The sequence below is a fragment of the Sapajus apella genome, unplaced genomic scaffold (assembly GCF_009761245.1).
Source record: "Sapajus apella isolate SASKATOON/1434 unplaced genomic scaffold, GSC_monkey_1.0 scaffold105, whole genome shotgun sequence".
Lineage (NCBI taxonomy): Eukaryota > Metazoa > Chordata > Mammalia > Primates > Cebidae > Sapajus > Sapajus apella.
In genome coordinates, this window is record NW_022437045.1 from 2,866,341 (window position 1) to 2,889,711 (window position 23,371).

At 41.2% G+C, this 23,371-nt stretch overlaps 1 protein-coding gene across 3 annotated transcripts in view; it reads left to right on the forward strand.

The window, feature by feature from the left end:
* Positions 1-23,371, forward strand: part of CNKSR3 (CNKSR family member 3) — a 108,257-nt gene that overhangs the window by 59,052 nt on the left and 25,834 nt on the right. For all 3 annotated transcript variants that reach the window (XM_032258750.1, XM_032258752.1, XM_032258751.1), the window contains exons 2-5: positions 6,739-6,902; positions 13,802-14,004; positions 14,704-14,791; positions 21,537-21,578. In XM_032258750.1, coding sequence (XP_032114641.1) covers positions 6,739-6,902; positions 13,802-14,004; positions 14,704-14,791; positions 21,537-21,578 — 497 coding nt within the window. The remainder of the gene's footprint in view (positions 1-6,738; positions 6,903-13,801; positions 14,005-14,703; positions 14,792-21,536; positions 21,579-23,371) is intronic.

The following is a 23,371-nucleotide window of genomic DNA, read 5'->3' on the forward strand; positions in this document are numbered from 1 at the left end:
CCTAAGCTAGAGTACAATGGGATGATCTCGGCTCACTGCAACCCCTGCCTCTTGGGTTCAAGTGATTCTCCTGCCTCAGCCTCCTGAGTAGCTGGGAATATACAGGTGCCCACCATCACGCCTGGCTATTATTATTATTATTATTATTATTTATATATTTAGTAGAGACAAGATTTCATCATGTTGGCCAGGCTGGTCTCAAACTCCTGACCTGAAGTGATCTACCTGCCTTGGCCTCCCCAAGTGCTGGGATCACAGATGTGAGCCACCATGCCTGGAATATATCACTTGTGATCCTTAAAAGTCTTGAGTAAGATGAGAGTCTTCAAGCTTTAGCTAAACTGATTTCTGAATTTAATCATTAAAAAAAAAACACAAAAAAACCCGGAAAACAAAAAACAACCTAAAAGCACAAAACCCAACTCAAGCGAAAGTACTTAATGCAAAATGCTGGGCTCCTGTATTTGTAGAATTGTAGCTTCTGCTGACTTGAGCTTGCCAAGCTGGAAGCAAACCCACAGAGGGTGTGGTCTCTGGGATATTTTCCACTTAAGTCATGATGACCATTTGCTTTCTGGGACTAGTTCATGATCTGATTTTACTCTTTTACAGAAAATGAGAATAGCCATAGTTGTGTTTTGTTTTGTTTGCATTGGGGCATTTACTCTTACTTTTTAATCTTCATGTACATAATCCTTTCTTTCTTTTCTTTTCTTTTCTTTTCCTTCCTTCCTTCCTTCCTTCCTTCCTTCCTTCCTTCCCTCCCTCCCTCCCTCCTTTCTTTCTTTCTTTCTCTTTCTTTTCTTTCTCTCTTTCTTTCTTTTTCTTTCTTTCTTTCTTTCTTTGTCTCTCTGTCTCTCTCTTTCTGTCTTCTTTCTTTCTTTCCTTTCCCTCCCTCCCTCCCTCCCTCCCTTCCTTCCTCCCTTCCCTCACTTCCCTCCCTCCTTCCCTCCTTCCCTCCTTCCCTCCTTCTTTCCTTCCTTTGCGGCTCTGTCACCCAGGCTGGAGTGCAATGGCGCTGTCTGAGCTCACTGCAACCTCCGCCTCCTGGGTTCAAGCAATTCTCTGCCTTAGCCTACCGAGTAGCTGGGATTACAGGCGCGCGCCACCATGCCTGGCTAATTTTTTTTTTTTGTATTTCTAATAGAGACGGGGTTTCACCCTCTTGACCAGGCTGGTCTTGAACTCCTGACCTCGTGATCCACCTGCCTCAGCCTCCGAAAGTGCTGGGATTACAGGCGTGAGCCACCACACCTGGCCATGCACATAATCCTTTCTACACTTAGGCACTCGGGGGAGATTAATTAATTCATAAAAATGAATTCTTAGTACAAGGCAGGTATTTTGTACCTGCCTGTATCTTGTACCTGTCAAAGACTGATACTGAAAGTCTTGGCGTTTTATTTTGTTTATGATATTTCTCTTTATGTAGAAAGGATCTCCTTTAATCTTTAAATGTTGAAATGTACAGCAAGTATCTATAACTGATATCACAATCAATAGTTCATCTTCAGTTGCTTATTTGCATAAGAAAATAAAAGCAGGCTAGGCATGGTAGCTCCCTATAATCCCAGCACTTTGGGGAGGATGAGTCAGGTGGATTGCTTGAGGTCAGGAGTTCGAGACCAGCCTGGCCAACATGGCAAAACCCCATCTCTACTAAAAATACACAAATTAACTGGGCATGGTGGTTCATGCCTATAACCCCAGCTACTTGGGAGTGAGGCAGGAGAATTGACAAGAATGAAACTCCATCTCAAAAAAGAAAAAAGCAGATGACTTTTGTACATTGGTGTGGTGTTAATATTTATGTGGAGCTCTTTGTCCATGAACAAAGTCACTACTTCATGGTGCTTATATTGTGATACAAACCATAAATTTTTTTAAAGGTGAAACCAGTGATTACTGCAGGCTCTCACATTTGGGAGCACTTTCTGTGGAAGGTGATAACATGGCTACCTAAGCATTTGGGTGTTTCTGTGTCTCTTTAGCAACTTTTATTCTCTTTCAGGTAGCCAGGGGTAGTGGCTTACACCCGTAATCCGAGCACTTTGGGAGGCTAAGGCAGGAAGATCGCTTGAGCTTAGGAGTTCGTGACCAGCCTGGGCAACATAGGGAGACCCCGTTTCTATAAAAAATAAAAAATTAGTTGAGTGCAGTGGCACACACCTATAGCCCCAGCTAAGGCAGGAGCATCACTTGAGCCCAGGTGTTCAAGGCTACAGTGAGCTATGATCATGCCACTGTTAATAAACATGGGGTCTTGCTGTGTTGTCCAGGCTGGTCTCAAACTTCTGGCCTCAAGTGGTCCTTTTGCTTTGGCCTCCCAAAGTGATAGGATTATAGGAGTAAGCCAGAATGCCCAGCCAATAACTTTTATTCTGAAAATTTAGAAAGCTGAGGACCTGAATAAATCATGTTTTAAAGTTCTATGTAGTGGGTAGTATTAATATTCTCATTTTACGAATGAGACAGCTGAGTAACTTGACCCAGGTTACCCAGTCAGTAAGAAGGGAGTCTGGTATTGGATTGCGGGCTCTTAACTGTGTGTGTGTGTGTGTGTGTGTGTGTGTGTGTGTGTGTGTGTGTGTTTTTTCATCTTGCATTTGGGATTTCCTTGAAGTTTTAGGATTCTATGCAGCCAGATTTCATGATAATAGAGGAGGTCTGGGTCCTGTGACTCCTGTTCTGTGAGAATTTCTTCTCTTTTTCCTTTGCATTTAATTATGTGTTTAATTCGTGTAAATGGAATGTGTTTAATCTAATTTTACTGAATTATGTGTTTCTCTTGGTCCCGCTAGACTTTCTGTAAATTGCTTGAAGCAAGAAACTGACAGATAGATTCATTTGACAAACAAGTAAAAGAGTATGGTTTATTGCAAATTTTAAGACTATTAGATCAGTTTACTAGAAATGGAGGCTTTCTCCTCCTTTGTGGGACTGCATAATAGTTTAATTTAGCTGTTTATAAATGTTTAATTGTATTCTGAACAATAGGAAGGCTGAACAATAGGTCATAATGTATTGGAATAATAAAACTCTGGGGGGCAACACTATTTAAAACCTAACATATTCAATATATGGGTGCCTTGAGGACAAAGTCTTGAAGCCACAATAGATTCTATTCTTATATGGGCAGTAAAGTGATGTTTCTGCTTGATAATTACATCTCAGGAAACTTGTGATTATTTCAGGTACAATGCTTGTATTCTCTCAGAATCCTCAAGGAGATTCTGGTCAGTTTCTCAGAGAAGTGCTCTGTATTCTTCAGTTCTCAATTTCTAATCATTTGTAGCCTGAATGCTGTCCAGAACCCTCACCATTTCTTCCATCTAAACCTTTTCAGCGCTCCAAATATTTCCTTACAGTTCTAAAGCTACTTCTGAAATCCAACTTCTTCCATGAATTTTTCAGTTAATTAACAGAGAAATGATCTGGCCTCATATTTATTTGTCCTTAGCATTCAGGAATGAAGCTTAAGGAACATCCAATATACTTTTTCACTTTAGTTTGAATGGACTGATTTGTCCTGTACATGAAAACAAATGTCTCAGTGTTATGCTTTGTATTATGAGCAGTGAGCTTGTTTAGCACAGTACATATCACCTGTTCCATTGGCCACTGGGCCTTGTTTATTTTAAGAAAGTCCATCACGTGTGGATGCATATGAAAGCAAATGTTTATATTTGTATTGGGCTGCTTGGGCTGCCACTACAAAGTTCCATAGGCTGGGAGGCCGGAACAACGGAAATTTATCTCATCACCATTCTGGAGGGTGGAAGTCAGACTGAGGTGTCAGCAGGGTAGGTTTCTTCTGAGGCTTCTCTCCTTGGTTTATAGATGATCGTCTTTTTCATGTCATCACTTATCTTTCTTCTGTGTGTTTCTGTGTCTTAATCTCTTTTCTTCTTCTTTTTTTTTTTTTTTTTTTTTTTGAGATGGACTCTTGCTCTTCTCACCCAGGCTGGAGTGCAATGGTGCAATCTCGACTCACCGCAACCTCCGCCTCCCAGTTTCAAGTGATTCTCTTGCCTCAGTCTCCCAAGTAGCTGGGATTACAGGCATGCACCACCACACCTGGCTAATTTTTGTATTTTTAGTAGAGACGGAGTTTCTCCACGTTGGTCAGGCTGGTCTCCAGCACCTGACCTCAGGTAGTCCGCCTGCCTTGGCCTCACAAAGTGCCAGGATTACAGGCATTGAGCCACCATGCCCGACCAGTCTCCTCTTCCAATAAGGACACTAATCATATGGATTGAGCCCACCTTAACGATGTCATTTAAACTTAATTCCTTCTTTAAAGATTCTCTCTTTAGGAAAAAAAAAAAAAAAAGATTCTCTCTCCAAATGCATTCCAGGGTACTGAGGGTTAGGACTGTAACATAGATTTTGTGGGGACACAGCCATAACAGGCTTTAAATATGTAACATAGTTGTCCGAAACTTTTGTGACAAATTAAAATGAAAAATTATTTTTAAACCTTAAAAGTAGGCCAGGGAAGACAGTGTCCTGAGAGAGAGAAGATCATGATCTGGCTTAGAACTGGCTAAGTGATTCTGGGTAAACTTCACAGTAATTTCTCTTTTGTCTGTACTTTCCCATTTTTTTTTTTTGTACTCAGTGACATCTGAAATACCTTCTAAGTTCCTGTAAGATTCTTTAATTCTATTTTAATAACTGTCTTGTAGTTAGACCTTACTGCTGATTTAAGAAGTTGTTGGAGAAGAATTTTTATAATCCTGGGTTATAATCTCGTGTTTGCGAGAAAACACAGAAGAGCGAGGCTTGTGTCCAACAGACCCTAACTTGAATTTGACCTCTGTTCTTCCGCATCAGTTCTTCTCTTGGCATCTGACCAGCTACGTGACTGTGGACAGGTTATGTATCCTCCATGAGCCTTAATTCTTTCATCCGCAAAATGGGAACAAAATAGGAGGCTGTCCTTCAGTCTTGTCCCTTGTCACGGTTGCCTGCTACAGATATGTGCCCCTGCGGATGACTGACTCCGGGTGTCCTGGTGCTTAGGTTGCATTAGCTCAGGTAGGGTCAGTCTCAACACCTGCTGACTTGCCTGGCCTCCTCTGCCTGCCTGACTCACATGCCATGAAGGCCACCTGTAGCTCAAGGTTGTCAGAGTGGAGCTGGGTTTATATCAATATCCCCAACCTTGCTTCCTGTATAAATGGAGCCCCTGGGCTAGACAGATGTCATTTTAGGGAGGATGAGTTTGGTTCTAAATGGTTGTCATAATTTTTGTTTATTACTTCCTCTTCCTATATTTAAGACTCCCAAATGGATATCAGAAAACTAGCCTTCTTCCTATATCTTATTAGGAGGCAAATGGTGAATATTTGTAGGGCAGAGGTGTAGTTTAGCCTCACACATCAGATTTTAATATCCATAGACTTTAGAGTTACAAAAAGTAAGTGCTGGGCCTTTTCTAGCCCAGAGAAATGCCCACATGACACAGGTTTTGTGAGGGTTAAATGAAATAAATTTGTGTGTGTGTGTGTGTGTGTGTGTGTGTGTGTGTGTGTGCGCGCGCGCGCGCGCATGTGTTTGGGGGGGAGGGGGCAGCGGCATGCTTTATACATACTTTTCCAGTTAAATTGAGTGTTCATTCTTTGTGTTGGGATTGAGTTTATGTAACTCTGGTCTTTTAAAACGCCAAGGTTACTTTTATTATTACGCTTGAATAGATCAATTGATTCAGGGTAAAATGTTATTCCAGTAAAACTATTAAAACAAGTTCTCTGTACAGGAATAGGAAGTCTCAAGTTCTGTCTGGCTTACTTATTTTAGTCATTCTATACAAGCATTAAAATACAACACTTTTGGCCATAGTATTTGACCCGGAAAAATTCCTGTAAGCGAACCGATTTAACATGCCTTTCTATGTGGTACCACTGCTGGTACCTTCTCCTTTAGAGATTCTGTATTTTCAGGACTTTTTCAGTTGCAAGGGACAGAGATTCAACAAAAACAAGCTTAATCTAAAAAGGGAAATGTATTTAAATTTAAGTGAAATATTCTGGGGCTAGAAGTATCTTTTAAAGCAAGGTTAGCTCCAGGGGCATATAGGGTATTATTGGGACATTTTCTTTCTCTCTTTCTGAATGGATTTATTCTCAGGAAACTGATGAGATAAATGACTGCCAGCATTGCCAAGGTTTATCTTTTGACTTCTGATTGGAAAGGAAGAAAGAGCTTCTCAGTTCTTGTGTCCACGTATCAAATATCAAGGAAGATTTTAATTGGTTCTGCTTGAGTCACACGTCCATCCCTAAACCTATGATTGGCTGGTGTATAGAGCACTGCAGGAAACCTGGCCATTTGCTAACCACTGTGGCAAAGCGTCTTGACTGGCAAACTCCCTGGGATTACATAGGGTGGGAGGGATGACGTCCCAAAAGAAGGATGTAGCAAACAACAGCATGTCTGGTCCAGATAATTAGCATTTTAAATTAGCAGGGGTTTGGTGTTTATTCCTTTAGTTAACAGGGAATGAGAATGTAACTATCATAAAATCATGCTGGGTCCTTTGAGAATGTTAAGCTGCACTGGAAAACCTGATTTGCAATGTCATGCAAAGGTGCCCATTGGGTGGAATATGCCTCACATAGATAATCAGATAGTGGCAGCATAACTGGTAATTGCTGAGATGGATGTGACATGTGGGCAGTGTGGAGGGTAAAGGAACAAAATGACAATAATGGGACTTCTGGTTGTTTTTGGCAGGATTGGATGACTGCCTGCAGCAATATGTCCACAAGTTTGAACGGGAGAAGATCAATGGTGAGCAGCTGCTGCAGATTTCCCATCAGGATCTGGAGGAGCTGGGAGTCACGCGGATTGGACACCAGGAGCTTGTGCTGGAGGCTGTGGACCTTCTCTGTGCACTGGTTAGTTCGGGAAAAGGTGATCTGTACCCTGATGACCTTCTTTAGAGCCTTGTTCTTTGTGATTTAGCATATTACTGTTTTCTTAATGATCTACTGAAATAAAACATGAGCTGAGGGCCAGGTGTAGTGGCTCATGCTTGTAATCCCAGCACTTTGGAAGTCCGAGGCAAGCAGATCACGAGGTCAAGAGATTGAGGCCAACATGGTGAGACCATGTCTCTACGAAAAATACAAAAATTAGCTGATGTGGTGGCTCTTGCCTATAATCCCAACTACTCGGGAGGCTGAGGCAGGAGAATCACTTGAACCTGGGAGGCAGAGACTGCAGTGAGCCGAGGTTGTGCCACTGTACTCCAGCCTGGCAACAGTGAGAGACTCTGTCTCAAAAACAAAAACAAAAACAAAAACAAAAACAAAAAACAAAACACAACACACACACACACACACGCACACACACACACAAACACAAACACAAAAACCATGAGCTGAAGATACTATAATATAAGAAGGGGAAAAAATAAGTTATTTTCTACATTAAGAGTTGGCAAACTATGGCCTGCAAGTTAAATCTGGCCCACCGTCTATTTTTGTAAATAAAGTTTTATTGGAACACAGCAATGTCCTTTCACTTATGTGTTTGTGGCTGCTTTCTTGCTACAGTGACATAATCGAGTAGTTTTAATGGGACCACATGGTTCCCCCATAGGGTAAAATATTTATTAACTTGTCCTTTATGGGAAGGGTTTGTATTTTTCAGAAAATCTCTGTATTAGTCTAATTTTCTTATATTTTATAAGGAACAAACAATGGAAATAGTCCTGAATGAAAATGTCATCTTCTGGCCAGGCACAATGGCTCATGCCTATAATCCCAGCACTCCGGGAGACTGAGGCGGGTGGATTGCTTGAGTCCAGGAGTTTGAGACCAGCCTGGGCAGCATAGTGAAACCCTGTGTCTACTAGAAATAAAAAAAAATTAGCCTGGTGTGGCAGCATGCACCTGTAGTCCCAGATATTCAGGAGGCTGAGGTCAGAGAATCACCTGAGCCTGGGAGGTAGAGGTTGCAGTCAGTGGAGATCACACCACTGTACTCCAGCCCAGAGTGAGACCCTGTCTCAAAAAAGAAAAGAAAATATTATCTTCTAAACTGAAGTGAGAAATAGGTTCTGATTTTCATGTCTGGTTTTGTTACTATAAAAAACGGTTGAGTTTCACAGATATTGGTAAATTTAAATAACTGACATTAGCACTTGACATGACCTATGAAATGGTAGCTAGATAGGAAAAAACGTGGCCTTCATTACATTTTGTATAGGATGGGTTTTGGCTTTAACATGAATGAGTAAAATCCTGCTGGGTCCTGACACTGGAATCACACCTGTGGCTGCATGGGTAGCTTCTTTAGGTGTGGGCCAGAAACACCTCACGTGTAAGGACATTTTGTTTATAAATTGGTTAGTGTGGGTGTGATTCAAGTCTGCCTGTCCTGGTGCCAGGCTAAAGATGCAGTTTACTTAATTGTTAGGATTTGGACAAACTCGATGGCATTCAGGCTGGGTTAGTAACTCCCTGAGCCTGAACCAGGGGTATATACAATTACATCACTGAGAATGGTGGGAAAGAATGCGCGGCCAATGATTTTGCCATCACTGGTCTGCGTACTGTTGATTATATAACACTTGCTGCATTGTGTGTATTCTTCTTCTTAAAATGGACAGAGCCTTGTCTTCTGCACTGAGATGTGCCGCTCTTGTTTAGGAAAGTAATGGGGAAATTATTTGTGGTTGACAAATGAGCTGCCGCCTGGGAGACGCTCCGGCCAAGTGGTCTGAGCACTGGTCTGGGAAGCAGGAATTTGTATTCTAATCCTGGCTCTGCTGCACGCTACTCCTTCTGTGACCTCCGGGGAAATGGTGGTGTCTGTTTTTCCCATCTGTACAGTAATGCTCACCTTAGATGTGGCTGTGTACTATTGTGTAAGTGTTTTGCTCTGCCCAGAAGTCTAAGCATCCTGTTTATTACTGAAACTGTATTTTTTTTTTTTGTACAGATATGTTTGGGTTTACTTTTATTATGCTTTCTGGGAACATGGCTTTTCTGTCTTTTCTGCTTGATGTTTTGCAAACTGTCTCTTTCATTTTGCAGTAATACTTTGAGGACAGGTTAATTTACTTGGAAATCTAAAGAAAGAGAGTCAGGATGGAAGGGTCAGCTAGAGACACATCGTGTGCCTCAAGTGGGATGATCAACATACCAGCTGCCTCTGAGCATTCTCTTTGCTTTTTCCTCTTCTCTACCTCTTAGAGCATTAGACTAAAATGAACAAAGCTGGACAAATGCCAGAACCTAAAGCTGTGTTTTATCTCCTACAATTTCCTTCTAATTTCCTTTGCAGACCAAGTTTTGACCTCAGACTCATTCTGGACCTGCTCTGTGCCAGTGACTGTATTGGATGGGGGGAGAGGGGTCACTCAGGGGTTCACAAATGAGTGTGGATTATTTTAGTGAGTTTTACTAAAATATCTTTAGTGGATATAATCTACTTTTAAAGTATTCTTATTGTAATTCATATACTAATTACACTTATCTTTTTAATCAATTTGTAGCATATAGATCTTTGGATATATAAATTGGTGACACTTTGAGCAGACCATCTCCAAGGCAATTAGTGTGTAAATGTAGTTGGCCTTGGTGTTATAAAAGGTTTCTATGTAAACTGAGTTTAGTGGAAGTTGATTTTATGACAGATAGGAAATGAATAGAATTAAAAGTTAGGAAGGGGGAGGGGAGAACCAAAACCACTGGACATGTCAATGCAAAGAGAGGGATGGATAGATGGACAGGAACCTAAAATAGGAAACAGCTATGAATGAAGATTCCAAAACTGGTGAGCAGTGGTTCACAAATTAGCTGATTGTGGTTAGGGAGCAATGAGAGAAACCGCCTTTTGTGAACACTGACCTTGGCTGGCAGTAGTGGCTTAGGAGAGTGATTTGTATTATAAGATGAGACCAGGACCACTTTCAAAGATTGAATTAGAATCTGTGCCCAATTTTTCTTCCTCTCTCTAGGTACAGGGTACCTGAGACAGATGATAGAGCTGCTCTTTTGAGTAGGATAGCTGTTAGCCAACGTGACTGTTTAAATGAAAATCAACTAAAATAAAATAAAATTCAGTTCCTCGGTTGTACTAGCAGCACTTCAAGTGCTCAGAAGCTCCATGTGGCTCGTGGCTACCATGTTGAACAGCACAGATGCAGAACATTTTCATCTTTGCAGAGAGTTTTGTCGGACAGCACTGGTTGAGAGGGTGTGTTTGAGAATCACCAGTGAGAATAACCAGTAAGTGTGACTGTAACATGTGTTCTTTGCCAAGTGAGTGAGGCCTTAGTTTACTGGACACCAAGGCATGGACAGCTGTGTTTTGAAGGCTGAAGGAGCTTGAGAAGTGAACAAGGTTGGAAATGATACATATGTTTGTTAAGTGATGCCACCTAGACTTGTGGTTAAATGAAGTACCTATGATGAATCTACGGACATAGAGTGCTTGTGCACACTGGTATACCCCTGCGATTATTCATTGTTTATTATTTATCCATGGCAAATCCTTTAAAAATGTTATCTTTTTTATGAGAAGAAATACAGGAACAGGAATTTTTGCTGGAAAATGGTATTTAACTTGATCTTGCTTATGAGCTTATTTAAAATGCCTTAGGAAAACTGTGAACCATATTTCTTAGATTGCCTCCTAATTGACCCAAGCCAATAAAAATGGCTTTGATTTTGTGTCTCTGGCACCCCTTAATCACACATGTTAGATCATGAACAAAGCCAGCAGGAATGGAGAAGATGGCAGAGAAGTTGTGTAAAGTTTGCCGTTAGCTAAATGTGTATAATTTTAAGACTCTTTTTGCTTTCCTTTTCTTCCATTTAGTGTATAGTTTCTCTAGACAGATCAGGAAAGGTTCCCTCATGGCAAACCCTAGGATGTGAGATCTCAGTGGAAGGGTTTTAGTATGTGAATAGATTTTCAGAGACTCACTTTGTTACTTAATTTGTATCTTTTTGATGTCTTATCTTAAAGCAGTTTCTGAAGGAGACAGGTTTTAGGGAAAAGACTGGGGAAAATAATTAATCTGGTCTGAGAAATTATTTATTTTCGGTCTTTCTTTGCGGGGCACTTAAGTCAATAATCCTTTCCTGATTATGCTTCTACAGTAGAGGTTCTTTTGAGCTAATATAAGCAGTTCCTTGTTCTCTCTTTAATGTGGAATGGGGTTGAAGGGAAGGAACTTTCCTTTCTTCCTTTCCTCCTTCCTACTTTTAAAATTCGATTCTAGCTATATTTATGCCTCTTTCTAGGTCCATTATTTGTTTTAGGGGAAAAACAAAAGAGCAAATTGAGTAGGAAAATGAAGAGAACCAGTTATAAGAAGCCAGTCTACCCCTTTATTTCAGTATTAAAAGTGGTACATTTTTAGAAGATTGAGGTTTCACATTTCTTGCAACAATAAAATGTACTTAATCCTCTTTGAGTTCAAAAAGTAAATGTTATGTATATGGTAATAAAAGTTCCAAGTAATTTATGGTGACACTGATTACTGAAAGCTTACTTTCCTGCTTTTAGTTCAGAACTCTTCATGTAAGTTGGCAGGCTGACTGACTAAATGAGGGGACATTTCCCTTTAATCATAGTCACAGGTCCTTCAAAACAAGCTCTGTCTTGTGGCCTCTTTATCCATTCAATTGTGAGTCTTTGAGTGTCTGAATTTAAAAAGCCATGATGTCAATCCATGTTTTTTTAGTCTCTCCATGAAGGAAAATATTATATTTTAGTCTCTAGAAAATAACATAAAAAATGAATATAACATTTAGATAGAAAATTACTGCCAACATAGAATATTCATTTATATTTTGAAATTCAGTTTTTTTCAAAAGCTTGTAAAAGACAATTTTCAGCTAATTTGTGTTCCTTTCAAAATGTCTAATTTTTTAAATATTATTTTTTATTTTACTGGGAGGAAGCATACATTTAAACTTCAAGTAAAATCTATTTAAAGTTAGAATTGTTTTGTTAAAGCCTTTTGTTGTTGTTTTTAACTTACGATTTTTCATCTTGCCAAAAACAAAGTTCCTTACATAATTCTGAGTATATTTATGCTTTATGTATCTTGATTTTGAAATGTGACTTGTCCCTCCCTGGCCCACATGGCCAAAGCCAGCTGAAAGAAGTTTCTCCACTTCAGAAGGGATGCATAGAGTTTTGAGAAGCTGAATAGCTTGTCAGCTTGTGCATGATCCAGGATCACTGGACAGTTTTCCTTATCCTTGTCTAATGTCCATCGTGTCATCCCTCTTATCATGTGGCCCTTTTTGGGGAAGGGGGTATGGAAGGGGATATACACAGCAGAGTAATCAAAGCTTGTGCGCTAGATGCAGATTGCCTTGGTCAGAATCCCAGCACGACTGCTGATTAGCTTTGTAACTTCGGAGAATTGATTTACTGTTTTCATGCCTCAGTTTTCTTACCGGTAAATTAGAGATAACAACATTTCTATCTTCAGGGGCTGTTTTCCCTGAGATAATCCATGTCGAACACTGAGTCCAGTCCCTGGCATAAAGTGTTCAATAATGTTAAGTATTCTATTAGTCTCAGTTTTTAAATGGTACCAGATTCTTGCCTTAGGATGCTGTTGAGATGGTATAATATATTTCAAGAAGTATCTTTATTTTTTTAAAAAAATGATAAAACAACTTAGGACATACAGAGGCAATTGAATACAGAAAGTTATACCCCCACCTGTAATATTGCAGATTTACATGTTGTTTCCTAGGATTGGTTCTTTTCTCTGAAAGGGAGTCTAGGACAATATTATCTCATGAAATTGATTTTTTGAAGCACCCATGTAAGCTGAACATTGTTCAAAAAGAACACAGGTTAGAAGCACAAGAGTGAGAAATTAATTTTATTGATTGATTGAGACAGGGTCTCTCTCTGTCACCCAGGCTGGAGTGTGTGGCAGTCATAGCTCACTGCAGCCTTGACCTCCTGGGCTCAAGCGATCCTCCTACCTCAGCCTCTTGAGTAGCTGGGACTACTGACAGGAGCCACATCTTCAAGCTCAGGAGATCACACTCAGTGAATTGGTGTTTAGTTAGCGCTGCTGTGTTTTTTGAGAGTGTCTCACCTGGTGGAAATTCATGCATTCCATATGATTGTCTGCTGTGCTGGAAATACTGTAGTGGCCCATACTCACAGAGCTCTGCTTCCGCAGCCTTCACATCCCAGTGGAGGACGGAGGCTGCAGACACGGTGGTTGAGAAGGGGCAGAAGTGGGTGATGGGCTAGAGAGTCAACTGAAGGGGCGATTCCGCCTCCAGGGGGCACAGGGTGAGGGTGGGAGACATTTTTGGTTGTCACACCAGGGGAGGAGGTGCTACTGCCATCTGATGGGTGGAGGGCAGGGATGCTGATAAACATCCTATAAAACACGGGGATCCATATCCCACAAGTGTTATCTGACCCCAAATGTTGGCCGGGCTGAGGTTGAGAGACCTTGTTCTAGATTAAGTAAGTGGTCAGGGAAGGCTTGCAGGGGAGGGGACATTTGGCCAGCCCCTGAGTGATAAGAATGAGCCATCTACGTCAAAATTTGTAGGAGGAGCATTTTGGGAAGAAGGACTATCCACAACAAAGTCCCTGAAGCCTGGTGGCTATGGAAGGAGCAGAGAGAAGGCTGGCACATCTGGGATGAGTGAAGTGGGCTGTGGATAAATCACACAGGGTTTTGTGGTTGTTGTAAGAGTTTTTCAAGTGACCAACTGGGCTTTTGAGTCATCAGAGAGTTTGGATATTGTTAATTGTTTTGAATTTTTCCCTTTGATTTTATTTTCCACAGAATTATGGCCTTGAAACTGATAATATGAAGAACTTGGTTCTGAAACTGAGAGCATCTTCTCACAATTTACACAATTATATAAGTAGCCGGCGGAAAAGTCCTGTTTATGATGGAAACACCTCCCGCAAGCCCCCCAATGAGTTCCTGACATCGGTAGTGGAGCTCATTGGTGCCGCCAAGGCCCTGCTAGCGTGGCTGGACCGGTAAGCTGGAGACGCGCCTTTTACTGCCCTGTAAGAGTAGAGTCCAAGCTGCCTGGAAGCTGTAGTTGTCTTAGGAAAAGGAACCACCATCCTTCTTAGGCCATTTTGACCAGCTCTTAAGTAGTCCTCGATCAGTGGGAGATTTTAGGATTCCTTTACCAGTTACTTAAAAGGTTAATGACAGGAACAAATTAGCCTCAGTTTAGAGAAGAGTGAAACGTTACTAGAGGTTGTGTTTTACTGAGATTAAACATTGATGGTTGAGCATTTGGTTGGTATGAAAGTCGTTAGTTGACTTCAGAAGGGATGCTGAATGTCATTTTTGATGTATTTTTTAAATCTAGTCTTTCTTTCTATTCAGATTCCTATTTTATGTGGATTACTTGAGAGAAAACCTTGTATTAAAAAGTAATTTAATACAAAATGTAGCTGGGCATGGTACTGCATGCCTGTAATGCTAGCTACTTGGGAGGCTGAGGCAGGAGAATTGCTTGAACCTAGGAGGTGAAGGTTGCAATGAGCCGAGATCACACCACTGCACTCCAGTCTAGGCAACAGAGGGACACTCCATCTCAAAAAAAAAAAAAAAAAAAAAAGTAATTTAAAGTAGCCCCTGAGGTAGCTGTGCTTACCAATATACAGTGGGATCCCAATAGATTCTCCCTACCCCTTTTAAAGAGGATTGTTGTTACCTTCTAGGGCTCCGTTTACAGGGATCACTGATTTCTCAGTCACGAAGAACAAAATCATTCAGCTTTGCTTAGACCTGACCACCACAGTCCAGAAGGTCAGTAGTATGTCATTTTCACTTTCTAATTTTTTTTCCTTTTCCTTTTCTTGAAAGAATTTTCATACAGGTATGAAGTACTACTCTCCTCTCACCACCTCAGTTTTTCTCCCATTGGATTCTAATTTAAAAGGGTTTAAATTAGATCCATTGTAAAGAGGGTTTCTGTGAAAACTGACAAGTGGCTTTTGAATTAAAGATTACCTTTTTGTGTGTTTTAAAATAGTCAAACCGATAGTACTGTACTTTTCCTAAAATGTTAGAGCACTTAAATTTTTTTCACGAAAATCCTGTAGTAACTCAGTTGCATGATAATCTTTGTTCTGAGTACTTTACTGTATCTGTTTAATTTTCTTTTCATTTTGGCCGCTTCTTGTTGGATTTGCCAGTCAGAATGGGCTAGGTTGTGCTGCAGTAACAAGCAACCCCCAAACCTCAAACCTCAGCAGTTTATTCCTTATTTATTTATATCCAAATGGGTCAGGGGCAGGGGGCAAACAGCTCTGACTTTCCTCTCAAGATGTATAGGACATAGGTTGACAGAATCACCAGCATCTCATGTTGCTTGTCCCCAAGGTAGAGAGGTAAAAATCATGAAGGTCCTCACACAGGCTGATGTTCTGGATTGGAAGTGACACATACCAGTTTCACTCATGCCTCATTGCCCAGACCTAGGTATCTTAGTAAAGGCTCAGGAAGTTTTATATTAGCCAGTCTATAACTGATTGAGCTTCTGTGATCTTAACTTTAAAAAAAATTTCTTCTTGGACCATTGGCTCTTAGGACTACCTTCTGTCCTGTTGGCATGCAGCAGATGATTGTAAAATATTTTTGAATTGAGTCTATGAAATGTAAGGAAGAGCTTGTTTTTTTCCCACATCCCACATGGTTCTAAAACTCTGTGATTCCACATTTGTTTCTACTGCTGATTGGGCAAAACATAAAGGACATCCTCCCTTCTGTCCTGACCATGCCATAACAGAGATGCAATACTCAAAAACCGTGTGTTTGCCAGTGATTTCTGGATTGTGAATTGCGAACTTTGTCTCTGCACGTGGCAGTTGTTTGCTCTAGTTCTGAGCAGCCCTTGCTCAGGCACGTGGATTTTTGAGGTTGTGATCTTGGAAAGGTGATCAGAGCAACTAAAGTAGCTTCTGAGTTTTTGCTCTTTTTTTATGATACATGAAGTAATTTTGACAAGGAAGAGCCTGCTACCAGTTGTGATGCATTAGTTACACAGCCCTTTGGGAGGCCGAGGCGGGTGGATCATGGGGTCAAGTGATCAAAACCATCCTGGCCAACATGGTGAAACCTGGTCTGTACTAAAAATACAAAAATTATCAGGGCATGGTGGTGCATGCCTATTGTCCCACCTACTTGGAAGGCTGAGACAGAAGAATCACTTGAACCTGGGAGGCGGAGGTTGCAGTGAGCTAAGATCACACCACTGCACTCCAGTCTGGTGACAGAGTAAGACTCTGTCTCAAGAAAAACAAAAACAAATAAAAATACCTACTCCAAAAGATTGTTATGAGGATTGAATGAGATATAACATACAAAAAGCACAGTGCCTGCTTGAGAAGGAGTAGATTGTGGTGGGAAATCACAAAAATCTTGTACTTGTTTTCTGGAATCAAATTTGATAGTTTAAGGAAAAGAACTGGACAAATATGTTGCCTTTATCCTCTGATATTTTTTATTTTAAATTTGAACAGTTTTGAAGGAGTAAGACTAATATATAAATATATATCAGGATATCATTTTCTGAGCTTAGATTGAAAAATATGTTCATTGACAAGTGCTCTTGACAGGCACTTGTTCTTCGGTAGTAATTGAAGAACATAGCTGGGCGCGGTGGCTCACGTCTGTAATCCCAGCACTTTGGGAGGCCGGGGCGTGTAGATCACCTGAGGTCAGGAGTTCAAGACCAACCTGGCCAACATGGTGAAACCCCATCTCTACTAAAAATGCAAAAATTAGCTGGGCTTGGTGGTAGGTGCCTGTAATCCCAGCTACTTAGGAGGCTGAGGCAGGAGAATCACTTGAACCTGGAGGCGGAGATCGCAGTGAGCCAAGATTGTGCCATTGCACTCCAGCCTGGGTGACAGAGTGAAACTCCATCTCAGCAGCAGCAACAACAACAACAACAAAACGAATATAGGTGCTTTGGCAAATGGTGATGTTTGCACGCATGGGCACTCAGATAGATGCACAGTAGAAATAACAAACTTGATGAACGAGTTCAGTGTTGCTTACCCCAGGTGCGTTGCAATGGTAGCAACGAGATTGAATGTGCCGGGGACTTCACATTCTCTTGTGGCTGCTCAGCAGAAGATCTATTGACTCTTTAAGAAGACATCTGTCTTTGCCATTTTAACTGGAGAGTTGGAGGAATAAAAATTGTACCTCTTTCCAGTGACAAAGAACACATTCTGCTTGAGTCTTTATTCTTGGTGTTGCTGTCTGTGAAGACAGACATTTGCTTGTCCCTTCTCTCTTCCACATCTTGCTGTTCCCACTTCTTCTTGTGGTGACATCCTTCCATCCATCTCTGTGTCCTTCCTTCCAATAATAATTTACGAGTCTTCTAATTTGAAGGATAAGTATTGCTGCTGCTTTTCTCCTGGAAGGAAACCACACATTTCTTTTAAGAAATTTCTTTGGCTGGGCACCATGGCTTATGCCGGTAATCCCAGCACTTTGGAAGGCTAAGGTGGGCGAATCACTTGAGGTCAGGAGTTCAAGACCAGCCTGACCAACATGGAGAAACCTCATCTCTACTAAAAATACAAAATTAGCTGTGCATTGTGGCACATGCCTGTAACCCCAGCCACTGGGGAGGCTGAGGCAGGAGAATCACTTGAATTCGGGAGGCGGAGGTTGCGGTGAGTTGAGATCATGCCATTGCACTCCCAGCCGGGCAATAAGAGTGAAATTCTGTCTCAAAAAAAGAAAGACATTTCTTCGTTTCTTAACATTTCTTCAGCTGTAGTCCTACACCAAGTACACGGATAGATCTTCCGGTTCAGTGTTGAGGCTGCAATTTGAGATGAAGGACACCGAGATGGGAAGGGATTGAGATCTGTATTTTCAATCTAGTCTCCTCCTGTTGTGATGCCATGAAAACTGAAATAGGGATGGCAAGAGAGACACAATGGCCCTGACAGGTGCTGAGCTTCAGTCTGGAAAGAAATAAGAAAATGAGGCCAGGTGTGGTGGTGCAGGTGCACATCTGGAGGCCCAGCTAGTAGAGGCTGTGATGGGAGGATCTTTTGAGCCCAGGAGTTTGAGACCAGCCTGAGTAACATAACAAGATGCTATCTTAACAACCACCACCACCACAACAAAAAGAATTAGGAAAATGAGCAATATTTGTCCCTGAGAAAACTGAATGGAAAGAAAGAAAGCCGGCTGGGCTCAATGCCGTTAATCTCAGCACTTTGGGAGGCCAAGTCAGGAGGATTGCTTGAGACCTGCCTGGGCAATATAGTGAGACATCTATATTAAAAAATAAAATTAAGAAGTTAGCCAGGCATGGTGGTATGTGCCTGTAGCTACTCAGGAGGCTGAGGTGGGAGGATTGCTTGAGCTTGGGAAGTGGAGGCTGCAATGAGCCATGTTCACGCCACTGCACTCCAGCCTGGGTGACAGAGTGAGACCCTATGTCACATACATGAAAAGAAAGCCAGCCGTGGAAGCAGAAGAGGAAAAGGCTGCTGCCGGGTGCTGACTGTGCCTTAGGTCTGCATCCGTGTTTGACTCGTGCTATCACACTGAGTTCTCAGCAGTTTTCAGAGGTAGGCTTTGCTAGTACCCCATTACAGAAAGAAGGGAACTAAGGCTCAGAGAAGTTAAACCTACTGCACCAGGCTGCTCAGCTCCCGAGAAGGCAGACTAGGAGGAGAGGCCGGGGGTGCTAAGAGCCACCCAGGCTGGGCCTCTGCTGCCAGGTGACCCAGGGCTGTGAGGAAGCTCAGCTGACTGTCCAACCTGTGAGGGGGTGACTTGGTTTCAGCATTCATTTTTCCATTCTGTTGCCTTCATGCCAAAAAACAATATGAAGTCATGCCTGCAGCTGCTTCCTCTCGGCAGGAACGGGTGTGGGAACCACGTTCGTAGTGGCGGGAGGTGAAAGGGAGGCCTTTCACACGCTGACTGGAACAATTCAGGAGGCGGGCGAGCTCCTCGTGCTGCTGGCTCAGTCACCACCACAGTCACCACCACAGGGAACCCATTTTCGTGGTGGCCTCTTGGATCCCTCAAGGAATCAGGTTGTGGGAACCATGCAGTCACAGCTGTATCTTGATCTTGGGCTCCGGTGTATTGAGAATTCCTCTCTGCCTCTAAGTGATGGTCTCCCTGAAGTGACAGTGCTTGTATTAATTTAGAGATTTGTGGGCAAGGCATGGTGACCACACCTATAATCTAGCATTTTGGGAGGCTGAGGCGGGTGGATGGCTTGAATCTAGGAATTCAAGATCAGCCTGGGCACCATGACAAAACCCTGTCTCTACAAAGAATACAAAAATTAACCAGGTGTGGTGACATGCACCTGTGGTCCCAGTTGCTTGGGAGGCTGAGGTAGGAGGATCACTTGAGTCCAGGAGGTAAACGTTGCAGTGAGCTGAGATTGCACCATTGCACTCCCACTTGGGTGACAGAGTGAGACCTTGTCTAAAAAAAAATTAGAATGAAAGATTGTAGACACAAAGTATTAGTTTTATTTCTAACACACAGTCACATATTTATACTGTTTTTTTAAAGTTGAAATTTATTTAACAAGTCTATCAGACAGTACTAATAGGGGATGATCCGTAATGGTAGTTGACAGTTTAGTTTTATCTACAAGATAGAATTGGAAAAGCACATTTTGAGCTATAATTATTCCTATTTACAGAAGTCACTCCTGTAGTTTAAGTTAATATCAAATTCACACATGTAAAAATAAATTCTAAATTCATCATTATTATTATTATTATTATCATTTGAGACAGAGTTTTACTCTTGTTGCCCACACTGGAGTGCAATGGCGTAATCTCGGCTCATCACAACCTCCGCCTCCTGAGTTCAAGCGATTCTCCTGCCTCAGCCTCCTGAGTAGCTGGGATTACAGGCATGCACCACCATGGCTAATTTCGTATTTTTAGTAGAGACGGGGTTTCTCCATGTTGGTCAGGCTGGTCTTGAACTCCCGATCTCAGGTGATTCGCCCACCTTGGCCTCCTGAAGTGCTGGGATTACAGGTGTGCGCCACTGCGCCCAGCCTCTAAATTTATTTTTTAAAAGTCTTTTCTCTCTAGGCTGCTCTTTTCCTGAGAGTCAGTATAAATTTTAGGAGCAGTCATTATTGTTTCCTACATTTTTATCTAGTAGAAAAAATTTTAAACAAATTTAAGAAGATAATAGAAGTCTGATTATTGAACCATATAGAGTAGAAATTGGTAAAGGCCGGGCGCGGTGGCTCACGCCTATAATCCCAGCACTTTGGGAGGCCGAGGCGGGTGGATCACGAGGTCAAGAGATCGAGACCGTCCTGGTCAACATGGTGAAACCCCGTCTCTACCAAAAATACAAAAATTAGCTGGGCATGGTGGTGCATGCCTGTAGTCCCAGCTACTCGGGAGGCTGAGGCAGGAGAATTGTTCGAACCCAGGAGGCGGAGGTTGCGGTGAGCCGAGATCGCGCCATTGCACTCCAGCCTGGGTAACAAGAGCGAAACTCTGTCTCAAAAAAAAAAAAAAAAAAAGAAATTGGTAGCCATCTTCCTCCCTCAGAAGCAGTAAAAAAAAAAGATCTAAAAATGACTTTGATCAAAGTGAAAAATCTTCGCCTGATAATTCCAACAGTTAACATTTTTTATATACATAAAAGAATTAGCATTATCTTAACATTGTCCTAGCTTGGGATTATGATTAATAGTGCTGATTAAACTCTATATAGAACCTAGTTGTACTGATTTTTTTTCTGCATGCGTTCTGCAGTATAGGTTGAAATCCTTTGCTACAGATGAGTTCTAGAAGGTTGACTGTAAAAGTTTCACATTGGCAGTTTCACTTTGGCAGCTTTTAGACAGGACAATGGTGATTCCTATAATCAGCTAACCCAGTTCATACAGTGTTGCGAGCCTTTTGTTCTTAAGCTGAATAAATAATGCTTTGCATTCCAGCGCTTTATTTAATGTCATCAATAGCATACCTCAAGACCACTTTTTTGGCAGTGTGTCAATGAACATTTTGTTGAATCCTTTTCATCTATCAAGGACTGAAATATCTGATTTAATCTCAGTGGTGCTTAAAATAAACTTTCGTGGCTGAGTTTACGCAAGCCCTTATTTGAAAGCTATTCTTCTAGGCAGGCCCAGAGCTAAAGACTGCCAGCTTGTCGGCTCCCTGCTATCTGTTCCTGGGGGCACACTGGGAGCCATTGCCAGTTTTCTTGACTTAGACTTCTTACTTACTACTCTCAGTGATTTTTGTAAATTTTCAAATTAAGTAATTGGCCAAATGGGTTCCTTGGATGAGAACTCCTTGGACCAAGGGAGACCAGGACCTTGGGAAGGGACAAATGCCAGCTCTGTCCCCACTCTGCCCTCTCTTTCCCATCCCACTCCTGTAAGACTATGGAGGCTGAGGGGTGTGTCAGGGACTGTCTTGGGCTGCAGAAAATATCTAGAAAGCTAAGGCAACCGTTCTGAATGTTTTTAACTCCTATGCTGAGTGTTCATTTTCTCCATCCCCTTCTTTAGGATTGCTTTGTAGCGGAAATGGAGGATAAAGTTTTAACTGTGGTAAGTATGTGTTCTAAAAGTTACTGTAAAATTCCTTTTCCGAAGGCAAAGGGAAGCACATTAAGTAAATGCACTGTGCCTAATGACTTCAGGAGATACTTTGACATACTGGCTTTTGGGATTTGAGTTTTTTAAATTTAGGTAGAAGGGGAAGGATAAAAGTTATTTAACAAGACCAACTACTGTGAAAATTCTTGTGGTTAAATTATCTACATTGAAGCTCTGTTTTATTATTCTTTTTCTGAACATTTTAGCAGGATACCGTTGTATGTACCTTGCTAGCTAGCCTGCTAATCAGGATTGAACTGACGTGCAAATTTCACTTTAGGACCATTTTGATGTAAGAAAAAAAAATCTTGGCAAAAACCTTATGATGGAGGAGGGATGTGTTGTAACTGTTTAAGGAGCATTTTGTAACTATTCATCATCACTTCCTCCTTTTGACATAAGCCAGCCTGTGCTCTTTTGATAAGGCCTTCCTCCTACTGATGTTGAGGAATTTAGCAATGAAACTGCTATAAATATATTTTCCATAAATAAGGAGGCTAAGCAACTTGGAGGAATGTAAAAAGTATCACTTCTTGGATTCTCCCCCTTGGAAAGAAAAATCAGTCTTTGGAATTTCCTGATTTCTTTGGTTGTTTAATTTTGAAAGGTTAGATGGATCTGATTGGGGAAATACCGCACGTAACACTGTGACTTCTACGAGGAGACCACATAACAGGGATCTTCACATTGTCTCTTTAGTTTTACCTTGTTAGTGTTTGGCATTCAAGGAATGTGAGTGATCACTAAAGAGATGATAGACCTAAATGTAAAATGCAAAACTATAAACCATCTAAAAGATAACATAGGAGAAAAATATAGGGGACTGTCAGTTTTGCAATGAGTTTTCAGATAGAACGCCAAAAGCATAATTCATGAAAGAAAAATTGGTAATGTAGACTTCATTAAAATTAAACACTGCTGTGTGAAACACACTAATAAGAGAATGAAAAGATAAGCCATGGACTTGTAGAGAAAATATTTTCAAAATACCTATCTGATAAAGGGCTTGCACCCAAAATATGCAAGAAGTCTTAAAGCAATAATAAGAAAACAAACAACCCAATTAAAAAGGGGGCAAAAGATCAGAGCAGGTACTTCACCAGAGAATACATACAAATGGCAAATAAGCCTATGAAAAGATGTTCAGTGTCATTTGTAATTAGAGAATTGCAAATTAAAACAACAATGAGATACTGCTATATACCTATTATAAAGGCTAAAATATAAAACACTGACACCACCAAATGCTGGTGAGGATGTGGAGCAACAGGAATGCTCATTAATTGCTGGTAGAAATGCAAAATGGTGCAACCAGTTTGGAAGACAACTTGGAAATTTCTTACAAAACTAAACATATTCTTACCCTGTGATCCAACAGTTGTGATCCTAGATATTTACCCAAAGGAGTTGAAAATTTACATCAGAAAAAATCTGCACAGGATGTTTATAGCAGCTTAACTCAAATTTGCCAAACTAATTGGAAGCAACCGAAATGCCTCTCAATAGGTGAATGGGTGAACAAACTGTTGTATTTCTATAAAATAGAATGTTATTCAGCAATAATAAAAAAAAAAGAAGCTATCAAGTCATGAAAAAATATGGAGGAAACTTACATGATATTAATTGAAATAAGGTATCTGTAAAGGCTACATGCTGTATAATTCCAACTATTTGACATTCTAGAAAATTAAAACCACAGAGACAATGAAAAGATCTATGTTTTCCAGGGGCTTATGGTGAGAGAT